The sequence below is a fragment of the Sabethes cyaneus genome, chromosome 3 (genome assembly GCF_943734655.1).
Source record: "Sabethes cyaneus chromosome 3, idSabCyanKW18_F2, whole genome shotgun sequence".
Lineage (NCBI taxonomy): Eukaryota > Metazoa > Arthropoda > Insecta > Diptera > Culicidae > Sabethes > Sabethes cyaneus.
In genome coordinates, this window is record NC_071355.1 from 74,668,807 (window position 1) to 74,681,356 (window position 12,550).

Genomic DNA, 12,550 nt, shown 5'->3' on the forward strand with positions numbered 1-12,550 from the left:
GATTTCGCGAATGGTTTTTCGATGGCATGTAGTCTTAAATTTTGACCTGACATATTAAACATTAAAAAATTTTTTTTTGGCGTTTATTCAATAAAAAAAACCAAATGGTTTATGTTTTCTTATTTTTTATGCCAATCTGCATCATATGCCTTTAAAACCCATATACCGTTAAACAACCCAATTGTTACGCAATTTATTACTAGCCCAACTCTCTCAGCTAACGTTCGCACTAATTTTTGTTCGTGGTGTTCGCAACCGCAGGACACGTAATAGTGACGGATGGCTTGGCAATCTTTTGAAAGAAGAAAATCGCGATTTTTAAACCACAGTGAACTGCGATGTGCTGATGTGTGGTGAAAAAAAAAGTGACTAGACATAATTTCCTTGTCTACCTACAAAAGCATTCTGGCTTCTTAGGGTCAAGTCCAATTTGGTAACAAACAATAAATTCTAGCGAACAGAAAAACAACAAAGTAAAGCAATAAATTTTAATGCGAATCTGCGGAGCGTGCTACGCCCTCGGAAATCTTGTAGAAAAATACAACGATCAACTGCGGAAAAATCGAACAGAAGAAATTCCTGCCGTAGAGGTGACGTTTCAACTCGTACTTCTCAGCGTCCGTGAACGGCAGAAGCAAGTTAAAAAAGAAAAGTAATTGCGACGGGCGAGAGCTCATCATCAGCGATCGTGTGAAAAACAAAAGGCTTTGTGTTTGTGCTACTGCAGTAATCGACGTCTGCTGTTTGCTGCAGAAAGAAAAACGGCCTCAAAAGTGGAAGTTCAACAGGCAAAAAGGAAGCAGTCCGATATGGAGCTCACACCCGAGGAGATCCGGGCTAGGCGTTTGCGAAAGCTGGAAACCGGAGCCAGCCGTCCGCTGGCAGCAACCCCCACCAGCAGCATTGGCGTTCCCGATGGCGTAGGCCAGCAGCAGCAGAAGGAGACGACCCCCAACCAGCAGGTTCCAGCAGCTGTTGTGCCAAACAACTCGCAGGAGGAAGGTGAGTCTTTGCTTGGTCGCTAAGCTGACGAATGGGTTGGGACACCCACAAAATTGGGTTTAGAAGGTTTGTCTTTGCTGACCTAGAAATTTTACTTAGTTGAAATTGAAATTTTCAACCTACTTTCAGTTTCGTATTGCCTTTTTAAATGCGTTCTACCAATGAAATTTATTCTACGCATCGTCGAACGCAGCTATTTTTGTAAACACATTTTAAACAAATTCTACAACATTCTGTCCGAGTTGGTCTGCTGCTTTCGTTTGGATTGAGCTTATTTTCTTCAAGTACCAGATAGGTTGGTGTTTATCACTTCATCATCTCGCGCGTTTGATGAAAACTGCTGTAATGGATTGTTTTCCATATTGATTGATAAAAGTATGTCGACACGTGACACACCTTTTATGATTTTTATAGTTTTTTTTGTGTGAAAAACTTGGAGTTCCTGTTTCTTGCTTTTGTTTTTTACTGTTTTTTTCGATTGATTAAAAACTATCAATCAACAGTATTGATTGATTTTAAATTGAGTTGTGCACTGAAATTATTACTAAAGCAAATTTTTGGTTGATGGGGGAAACGTTGTGCGACCTGGAATGTTATATTCGGTTTTGCAAACTTCCTACTGTTGGCATTTTCGTTTTCGTGAAAAACCAGCATTATAACTAACTTTGAGGCGAATTACATTCAAACTAATACTTGGCATCAATATTTATGTATTGTCCCTTAGTAATCGACAAAAGATGTAAGAAAACCACTATTTTTACCTTTTATCTATACCTATAAAGAAGGATTTCTGTCTGTCTGTCTGTCTGTCTGTCTGTCTGTCTGTCTGTCTGTCTGTCTGTCTGTCTGTCTGTCTGTCTGTCTGTTTTGTGTTCCTTATAGAATCAAAAACTACTGAACCAATCGGCGTGAAAATTTGCATGTAGAGGTTTTTAGGGCCAGGAAAGGTTTTAGTGATGGTTAGAGACCCCTCCCCCCACTAAGAGGGGGGGCTCCCATACAAATGAAACACAAATTTCTGCATAATTCGAGAACTAATTAAGCAAATAGAACCAAATTTGGCATGTGGGTGTTTTCGGTGACAAGAATTTATTCTAGGGTAATTTGAGACCCCTCCCCTCTTTATAAGGGGAATTATAACTCCTCTCCCCTTTAAGAGGGGGGGTTTCCATACCAATTTCCTCATAACTCGAGAACTAATCAAGCAAATGGAACCAAATTTGGCATATGAAGGTTTTCGAGGGCAAGAAAATTTTCTATGTTGAATTAGGACCCCTCCTCACTTTAAGAGGGGGGGCTCCTGTACAAATGAAATACCAATTTCCTCATAACTCGAGAACTAATCAAGCAAATGGAACCAAATTTGGCATGTGTGTGTTTTTAAAGACAAAATTTTTTTCTATGATGAATTGGGACCCCTCCCCACTTTAAGAGGGGGGGCTCCTATACAAACGAAATACAAATTTCCTTATAACTCGAGAGCTAATCCAGCAAATGGAACCAAATTTGGCATGTAGGTGTTTTTGGAGGCAAGAATGTTTTCTATGATGAATAAGAACCTCTCCCCACTTTAGGAGGGGGGCTCCTATACAAATGAAATACAAATTTCCTCATAACTCGAGAACTAATCAAGCAAATAGAACCAAATTTGGCATGTGGGTGTTTTCGGTGACAAGAATTTATTCTATGGTGAATTGAGACCCCTCCCCTCTTTATAAGAGGAATTATAACTCCTCTCCCCTTTAAGAGGGGGGACTTCCATACAAATTTCCTCATAACTCGAGAACTAATCAAGCAAATGCAACCAAATTTGGCATGTGAAGGTTTTCGAGGGCAAGAAAATTTTCTACGGTGAATTAGGACCCCTCCCCACTCTAAGAGGGGGGGCTCCTGTACAAATGAAATACAAATTTCCTCATAACTCGAGAACTAATCAAGCGAATTGAACCAAATTTGGCATGTGTGTGTTTTTGGAGACAATTTTTTTTTTCAATGATGAATTGGGACCCCTCCCCACTTTAGGAGGGGGGGTCCTGTACAAACGAGATACAAATTTCCTCATAACTCGAGAACTAATCCAGCAAATGGAACCAAATTTGGCATATAGGTGTTTTTGGAGGCAAGAATTTTTTCTGTGATGAATTAGGACCTCTTCCCACATTAGGAGGGGGGGCTCCAATACAAATGAAATACAAATTTCCCCATAACTCGAGAACTAATCAAGCAAATAGAACAACATTTGGCATGTGGGTGTTTTTGGAGGCAACCATTTTTCCCATGATGAATTAGGACTTCTTACCTTTTTAGGAGGGGGGGGGGCTCCCATTCAAACGAAATACAAATTTGCTCATAACTTTAGAACTAATCAAGTAAATGGAACCAAATTTGGCATGTGAGAGTTTTAGATGGCAGAATTTTTTTTCTGTGGTGTATTACGACCCCTTTCCCTTTTAAGAGGGTGGGCTTCCATACAAATGAAATACAAATTTCCTTATAATTTGAGTACTAATCAAGCAAATGGAACCAAATTTAGCATGTAGGAGATTTTTGAGTCTTGAATTTATTTTATGATAGTTAGAGACCTCTCACCCCTGTGGTAGGGGGATATGGACTCTCATACAAATAAAACAGAAATTTTGGCGAAACTCAAAAACTAATCCAACTCGAGAAATTCGAGACTCTTCCATAAAACATTAATCAATAACAAGACCACAAAAACTATCTATAGTAACACTAGATCATTCAGGACGAGCCGGTCGCGAGTGTTGCCGGTGACCCGCCGTCGGAAGCGCCGCCCACTGGGGGACTTGCAAAACTCGAGAAGTGATAAAGATCATCCGAGATTCATGATTTATGTACAACACAGGTTAATTTGTGGCAATACGAAGTTTGTCGGGTCAGCTAGTTTTAAATAAAAGTCCTTTTGGTTTTACCATCCGCTTTGAATATAACAAAGAGCATCAGCAGCAAATCAGCAGATTACTTGGAGTAAAAACATCGAAATCTGAGCTCTGATTCAAGTTACTTGCGCTGCTTTGTGCCAGCTGAATAGATCATGCACACGGCATAACGAAAACATGCATAGATTTTTGTAAACAATTGTGTTTGTCCATGGTAGACGAAAGTAAATCTTTGTCAGTCATGATGAAGTTCAGTTTCCGTATGACGAACTGCCGCTGAACAAGAAAATTTGTGTCCGTAAAAAATGTAAATTCCAAAATATTTCATCTGTCTAACTAGGTGTAGGAACATTTACAAGCAAGAAGTGAACATTAATCTCGTGCTAAGAACTACAGTTTCTTTAAAAATTCGAAATAAAGTGTGAATTTTGATTACGTATGACGAGGCGACTCTGCAACCCTACAAGTCTATGTTTTGAAAAATACATAACATTTTAGTGACTGTTAAATAGTAGTGGCCCAACTATAGTATTTTGTGTACATTGCCAAAAGTTTCAAATTACACGTTAAAAATAATGACTAATTCATTTAAAATCTAAGCAAATCCATATAAAAATACATAATTCTCATTATAAACTCTAAATTTGGTTACGAATCTAGTTTATTCTACAACATGTACCCTAGATATGTTCAGAAAAATTCCCATTGGCATTCAAAAACTACGTATTTTTCAAATGTTCTTGTTTTATTTTCAGAGCCTTGCACAAATGTTGCCGTTATCGATAATAATAACACCGCAGAATCGCTCGAAAAGGGTTGTCTTAATAACAAAGCTTCCAACAGTACTAGTGCTGATGGTAGCGTAGAATCTCCAATGAAAATGGAAGAGGATACATCGATAGCTAATTCTATCACCAACCCGGTTTCCGCTATCCCGACAGCCATGACCAGTTTAGAAGAAAAATCCCGTGACGAAGCCGCAAGCCGCGAAGAGCTGCAGCAGATTGTGTTCCGGATTATGAACCTCAACAGCCAAAAGCGTTATTCGGAAGCACGTTTCAACATCGATGCCGGTGTGCTGGAAAGTGCCCTTGAAGCGTTGAACGCAAAGAACTACCGTGAATTTTGCGCTGAGATCATCACCGAAGTAGTTAAAGATTTTTATGAGGGTAAGCTAATCGATTCTAATGATGAAAGCCTTTCGGATAGCTGGAGCAACATTCCATCCAAGAAGGTAAGACCGATCGATATCGATGAGGTATTGGAGCGCAGCGGCGGGGGCAGTACTGCGATGGAAATCGACAGCGAGATCGGGATCTGCTCGTCGAAACCGAACATGAAGGCTTTCAGCTCGAACCGGGTGGCTGCCCTAGATTACCTCATTAACTGCTACTGCCGGGCGAACAATGAAGTCTACAGTTACACCAAAATCAAAAAAAGCAAGAAGATGTATTTAGCTGAGGTACTGCCGGAAGTGGCGGCCGTAATTCGCCAACAAACACTGAAGTATGCAATTTTGCTAACTAAAAATCGCTTCCAAAACTTTGCCCAGATCGATAATCCCGCTAAGCTCATTCTAGAAAAGTCGCCTTTGCTACAGCTTATGTACGAAAATAAGGTTTGTATATTTTTAAATAGTAAAAATTGACATCATAATCACAGGCCATGTTTTTTAAAGGTTCCGTCGGATTTTCTAACCAGTTTAATGATCGAATCACGCAAGAAAGAGGAGGACTTTGACACCATTTTCACGATCGTGCTCGATGATTTGTACGTTGATATGCAGAATGCGATCTGTAACGAAAACATTGTCAGCGATGCGCTAAATCGACTGAAGGAATTGGTGGAAATCAAGGTGGAAAATACCAATCCGATCTGCAAGCTGATTGTGAAGCACGTTGTGTTCCTACCAAGACTGACTCTGGATAAGTATGCTGCCAGGGAAATATCGAAGGTGTCCTTTATGGCACCTTTTATGTCGCTTTCGGTGCTATTAGATGAAAATCCTAAGTTTGCGACGCATCACTTTCTGGAGAATGTCTGTGACCGTGCCCTAGCGGCATCGTTCCAATCGCTGCTCGGCAACACTCGGAAGGTTCTGCATCAAATTTTCCTCTCACTGTTGACCAATTTGGACAGCCGCCAGGAGGTGCTGAAGTACATTTCGGAGATATTAAAAACCAACCATAAACGAAGCCAGTACAACGCTGACGATCGGTTTCTGGCCAAAGACGGTTTCATGCTGAATTTCATGTCAATTTTACAGCTACTGTCGATCAAAATCAACATGTCTAGAGTAGATCCGTTCTACCCGCATCATCCGGATGCCCTGATTGATATTGAGGATGAAACGAAATTGAAACTTTCATCTCAGGAATACGGCGACTGGTTGGAAAAATTGCGATCGGAGAAAAAATGGGAAACGCCAAAATTCGTCACCCATTGCTGGTTTTTGACGCTGCATGCCCATCATTTGGGCATTATACCGGCAATCCAACGCTACAACAAGCTGCTACGTGCTACAAAAGAGTTGCAGAGAATGGTTGACGAGCTGAATGCCAGCAAAAACCAGTGGGAGAACACACTTGTGGCCCGTCGCAACAAGCAGATCCGCGATCGCTGCGTTAATCAAATTAACAAATTGTCCAAGGCAAAATTGGGCTGCGATATTGCCGTCATTGATCCAAACGTACTTGGGGCTTGTATGCAATTCTATTCGTCTGTGTGCGAGTACATGCTCTATCAAATAGAGAACCGACCGATCGAGGGACCGTTCGTGAATAAAATACCTCCTTCGACGCTGGTGGCTAGTGAAAACTTCTGCTCCTTGCCCGAGTGGTACATCGAAGACATTGCCGATTTTATTTTGTTCTGCATGCAGCACAGCATTGGGGTTGTTGACTTTGTGGACAATTCGATCATCACCTGGATTCTGACGCTGGTGTGTGCGCCACACTTGATTAAAAATCCGTATATCACTGCCAAGTTGATTGAGGTGAGTTCAGTGCCAGTAAGAATTAGCTCACATTCAAAACCCACTCATTTCAGGTCCTTTTCGTTACGTCACCGACAATTCAGACGGCCTCGCAGCGTCTCTATCTACAGATCATCAACCACGAACTAGCCCAGACAGCCCTGGTAAGTGCCCTTATGAAGTTCTACACCGACATCGAAACCACTGGTCAGAGCACCGAGTTTTACGACAAATTTACGATCCGCTACCACATTAGCCACTTGTTTAAAGGTCTCTGGGACAGTGTCGCGCATAGACAGGCCATAGTTAATGAATCAAAAAGTGGTAAGCAATTCGTCAAATTTGTGAACTTCTTCCTGAATGATACCACGTACTTGCTGGATGAGTGCTTGGAGTATCTCAAGCGGATCCACGAAACGCAGGTTCTAATGATGAATGAGACATCGTGGGGCGAGCTGGGTCATGAGGCGCAGCAAAGTCGTCAACGGCAGCTAGTTCAGGACGAGCGGCAATGCCGATCCTATTTGACGCTGGCAAGGGAAACCGTGGATATGTTCCATTATCTCACAATAGACATCAAGGAGCCATTTTTGCGACCCGAACTGATTGACCGCTTAAGTTCAATGTTGAATTACAATTTGCAACAGCTTTGCGGACCAAAGTGCAATGATTTGCATGTACGCAACCCGATGAAATACGGCTGGGAGCCTCGACGTTTGCTTGGTCAGCTCATCGATATTTACTTGCACTTGAACTGTGATGAGTTTGCCGCTGCATTGGCTGCAGACGAGCGATCATTTGAGCGGCATTTGTTTGAAGATGCGGCCAACAGGGTAGAACGTATCGGAATCCGCACGCCAATGGAAGTTGATGAATTTAGGAAGCTTATTCTTAAAGCTTCCGAAATATACGTTCAAAACCAACAGAATGCAGATGAGTTTGCTGAAGCACCAGACGACTTCAAAGATCCGTTGATGGACACTTTGATGGCCGATCCTGTTATATTGCCTTCCGGAACCGTAATGGACAGGTCTATCATAACCAGGCATCTGCTGAACAGCAGCACGGATCCGTTTAATCGACAACCTCTCACCGAGGACATGCTCATACCGGCCACCGAGCTCAAGGAACGCATCGAGCAGTGGATCAAAGATTACCGTGCGAATAAAAAACAATAAGACTTGATACTTTCATACATCGGAAATGTAGCCGCATTTCAGAAAACACCTAAAACTGCGGGAAAGAAAAATAAACTCAACAACAGAATTTAAACGTTAGAGTCCATATACATAGAGACATATTTATATGAATAGTGCTTTAAGATAGGACTTTCACACAAAAACCCTTCCTCGATTTCGCCAATGGATCCTTGCTAGAGGCTTTATCTTGTCGCGAACTAAATATAAATTCATGAACTAATGAACTAGCTGTCGAACAACTAAACGCCTGCTAGACGATTAACAAGCTTATAACCTTTGGCAAAGTTTAGTCCGCAGAGCTGTAATCTCGCAACTGTTCAGCTCTGGCAATAATATCAAAATACAAAGCCATTTGACCACTGTAGTGTTTTTGTTTTATTTTTGGGTTTGCTGCTAACGGTAAGAGAAAATCAGCGGTTGATGCTGAAAGGCGGAGAATCTTGTTTCTTTAAAGATAAACAAAACTGTGTCGAGTATAAGCCAATAATAGTACTTTAAATAAAAATAAATATTAACATTTCAGAGAATATTTCGTTTGCCAAGCATCCGAAAATTATGACCAAGTATTCCGACGGTTAGTACATGTGCTGCTGGTTTTTATGATTCGTAAAATGCGGATGGATGTTCGTGAATACAGTATTATTTGTTCAACCTGACTTTAGCACCAAAGTAACACTAAGATCGTAGATAGACTGCGCCCTGTCGAAGGTATCAGGTTCCAGCGAATATCGATGGTGTACTTTTCTACTGCTGACACGCTGTTATACCAGATTAGCATAGCGTCCAAGTCTATTGGTAGAACCTCGCAGTCGATGCAGGATGCTATGACGCGAAAGATTTTTCAGATCGTGAGCAAAGGATGATTTAACCGAAGAAATCAACAGATACAAATCAAATTGAAGGCCACAGGCCCAGCGTCACTGCCTTGCAGTACATCAGATGGAGCTTGGAAGGCACGTGAAGCACGTATATAGAACTCACCAACACACATGCTCAGCGAGAAGTGGAAATTCTCCAATAGCAGGAGACTTAGTTAAGACTGTTAGATTTCCGGATAGAGATGATGTAAGCTGCCTTCCAGGCAGACGGAAATGATCTTTCTCGCAACGAGCAGTTGAGACATAAAGAAATCGGTATCGTAAGACAATCATTACAGTAGAACTACGTCTTACCGCAGGGTGCCAAGATTTATGTTTAGGCCAGGGTCACGAAAAAATTGTGCATTTTTAAAGAAAGGATTGTTTTTACAATATAGTGAAGCTAGATAGTGAAAATTAACAAAAATATCAAGATCAAATTTCCCCATACATTTTCCACGAGCCCTGCCCTGCTCATTATTGTAATTCATTCGCACTCGACTTCTGAGCTGGTCAGTTCAACTTTCCGCTTCGGTCTAAGTTTCGACCCCACTAGTGGTGACCTGACTTTATGTTGGAAACGAAGGAGGAGCGGCGAAGCAACCACCGTTCGTACTTCCTCCGCACCCGTTGCAATAGCAGCAACAGTCCATGGATAACGTCATAACAGGCACAGTAACAACAGCAGTTGAATGAGTTCCTTCTCCGGCAACCGCAGAATGAGCAGTGGTCTGAAGAACGATTGCAGCAGGGCGAAGAACGATACCAGGTATTCCTTCACGCCATAACGCCAGCAATAAACGTGCAGGTACCTGCTACCACCGAACAAATCTTGGACTTTTTTGTGGGCAATATCAAAGAGTTTCATTATAAGGCGCTACGATGACCTCTTCGAAGGGCGGATTTCGTTTGGATGACCCAGCCAAAGTCCGTCTACTTTTACGGAAGATGGATGCCGTGGAACATGAGAGCCATACCAGTTATCCATTCCAAGTTGCCAAAAGATTTTAGTTTCTCTCAAAACAGTCGAGAAATGGAAAGGGCTTTTCGATGCAAAAGAATCGGTCATCAGCCGTCGGTACAGAGATGCTTTCAAGTTTCCAAATATCTGACGAAGGATCACGTTGCCCTGTTGCTGATGTCCTTCTAGAACAGTTATCGGAGAGAAGCCGACGATTGGACAATCTTCGACGCGACAATACAATGTACAATGTTTTTAGTTTCGGTCAAGTGAAGGCAGTAAAACGTTAAGAAACGAGAAAACGCTATCACCTCGATAGTCTGCTCAAGTCAGCAGAATGCGAATGGAATCAAGATGGTCAGCATGCAAACGATAGTTTCGAACGAATTTTCTCGTTTGATCTGCTTCTCACACCCTACAATCCAAAGTTGGACATCATTGTGGCAGCTGATAATTAATCCATTGACCTGGGCGTAACGATCTGTCATCGTTTTCCAGATGGTTCAGTGGAAGTGATTCAGCGCACTTCAAGAGAACTCACCAGGACCACGCTCTACTGCTGCTATTCTTCGTGTCAAAAAAAGGCATTATCGTCTACATTACCAACAGACTTTAACAATTTATCTCGACTTTGATACTACTGTATGACTTCGAGATCGAGTACGTAGCTACCAACCAGTTCGGCTCCGCTGATGTCCGGTATCGTCTCATCGATCAGATCAAGATCGTTATCTGGATGACGGCATCAGACCTGTGGCCTCATGTTCAGTTAACACTCAGCTTAAAACGCAACTCTTCGAGTCGAACCTCAAGCGATTCTAAGCCAGGCGAATGCCTTGAGTTCCGACTCGACCTCCTCCTCACATTGATTTTGTTCCATGGTCTAAAGTATCTGGTCCATAGTAACGAGTGCATTTCGATTTAGACGGTCCAGTCGAAGGCGAATATTATCTTATGGCCGTCGACAGCTTTTCCAACTGGTCTGAAATGGTACAACTTACTTATTCAAGTGGCTTGCCGTCCTAAGACAAAGCCTGTTGAACAAGGTTTCTCCAATCAACTCGGTTGGGGGCTATCGCTCTCCAATTCCTTGAACACCGAGTATTTTTCGCCAGATCTCGCTCCACCTGGTCTAACCATCTTGCTCGCTGCGCTCCTGGTCGTTTTCTTCCTACTGGATCTTCGCAAGGTATTTGTCCGGCATCCTTGCAACATGCGCTGCCCATCGTATCCATCCAGCTTTAGCCACCTTTTGGATGCTGGGTTCGCCATAGAGCTGTGCGAGTTCATGGTTCATCCTCCGCCTCAATACTCCGTTCTCCTGTACGCCGCCGAAGATCGTTATTAGCACACGTCGTTCGAAAACTCCGAGTACTCGCAGGTCCTCTTCGAGCATTGGCCATGTTTCATGGTCGTCTCGTTCTGAGTGCACTTTGTACGGGGACTTCAGTCTACTCGACAGCAATTGCTTGTGAAGTCCATAGAAGACACGACTTCCGCTGATAATGCGCTTCCGAATCTCGCGGCTGGTATCATTGTCTGCCGTTACCAGTAAGCCAAGGTAGACAAATTCGCCGACTACCTCAAACTCATCGCCGTTGATCAATATACTACTGCCCAAGCGGCGTCGGTCGGCCTCGGTTTCGCTGACCAACATGTACTTTGTTTTAGTCGTATTTACCTTTAACCCAATCTTTTTTGCTTCGCGTTTTAGTCTGGTGTTCTGTTCAACCACCGCCACAGATGTTCTACCGATACGCGGTAAAGCAAACGAATTGACTAGATTTGTTGAAGATCGTGCCCCGCGTGTTGATATCCGCTCGGTATATAACACCTTGTAGAGCTATGTTGAACAGCAGGCATGAGAGGCTATCACCTTGACGCAGCCCTCGGTATGTGATTTGAATGACAATGACAAATTTGAATGACAACTTGACAATCCACCCGAAATCCGAACACAGCACTGTGTACCATCCATCGCAGATTGAATCAGTTTGATGAGCTTCCTGAGGAAGCTGTTCTCGTCCATGATTTTCCGCAGCTCTTTCCGGTCGATGATATCATATGCGGCGTTGAAGTAAACGAACAAATGGTGCGTGGGAACTCTGTATTCACGGCCCTTGCGGAGAATCTGCCGCAGTGTAAATATTTGATCCGTTGTAGACCGACCTTCGACGAATCCGGCTTGATAAGTTTCCACAAAATCTGTTCGCAATTGGTGATAGTTGGTGGAAAATGATTTGGGATAGCACTTTGTAGGCGGCATTAAGAACGGTGATCGCTCGATAGCTCTCACAGTCCAACTTGTCAGCCTTTTTATAGATCGGACAGATAACTCCATCTTTCCAATCCTTCGGTAGCTATTCCGTCTCCCAAATTCTAAAGTCCCGCGCAGAATTAGTACTTTATGGTAGCGTCTGCGTAGATTTGACAGATAATCTGTCAAATTGTATGGCCGATTTTTGCGTAGCGAATCGAATCGAACTCGTAGGAACAGCCGCTCAGTCGAACTGGCAAGCCAAACGTTTTGTGGACACGTACAAACGCTCCATCATGAAAATTAGAGATTGGAGAGAAGACGTCGGAGAGGCTTTGGAAATATTACTTCTGACTTAACGGAGCAAGCTTAATCGCTCCCTATCGGAAAGCAAATCAGC

General features: G+C 42.7%; 1 protein-coding gene across 1 annotated transcript; it reads left to right on the forward strand.

Annotated features, from left to right (window-relative positions):
- The first annotated feature begins 324 nt into the window (after window positions 1–324).
- LOC128739977 (ubiquitin conjugation factor E4 B) lies at window positions 325–8,592 on the forward strand. The gene is made up of 4 exons (XM_053835486.1): window positions 325–1,002; window positions 4,658–5,520; window positions 5,581–6,897; window positions 6,951–8,592. Exons 1-4 carry the CDS (start codon window positions 810–812, stop codon window positions 8,052–8,054), a joined length of 3,477 nt encoding a protein of 1,158 aa, XP_053691461.1. The 5' UTR covers window positions 325–809; the 3' UTR covers window positions 8,055–8,592.
- The last annotated feature ends 3,958 nt before the right edge of the window (window positions 8,593–12,550 follow it).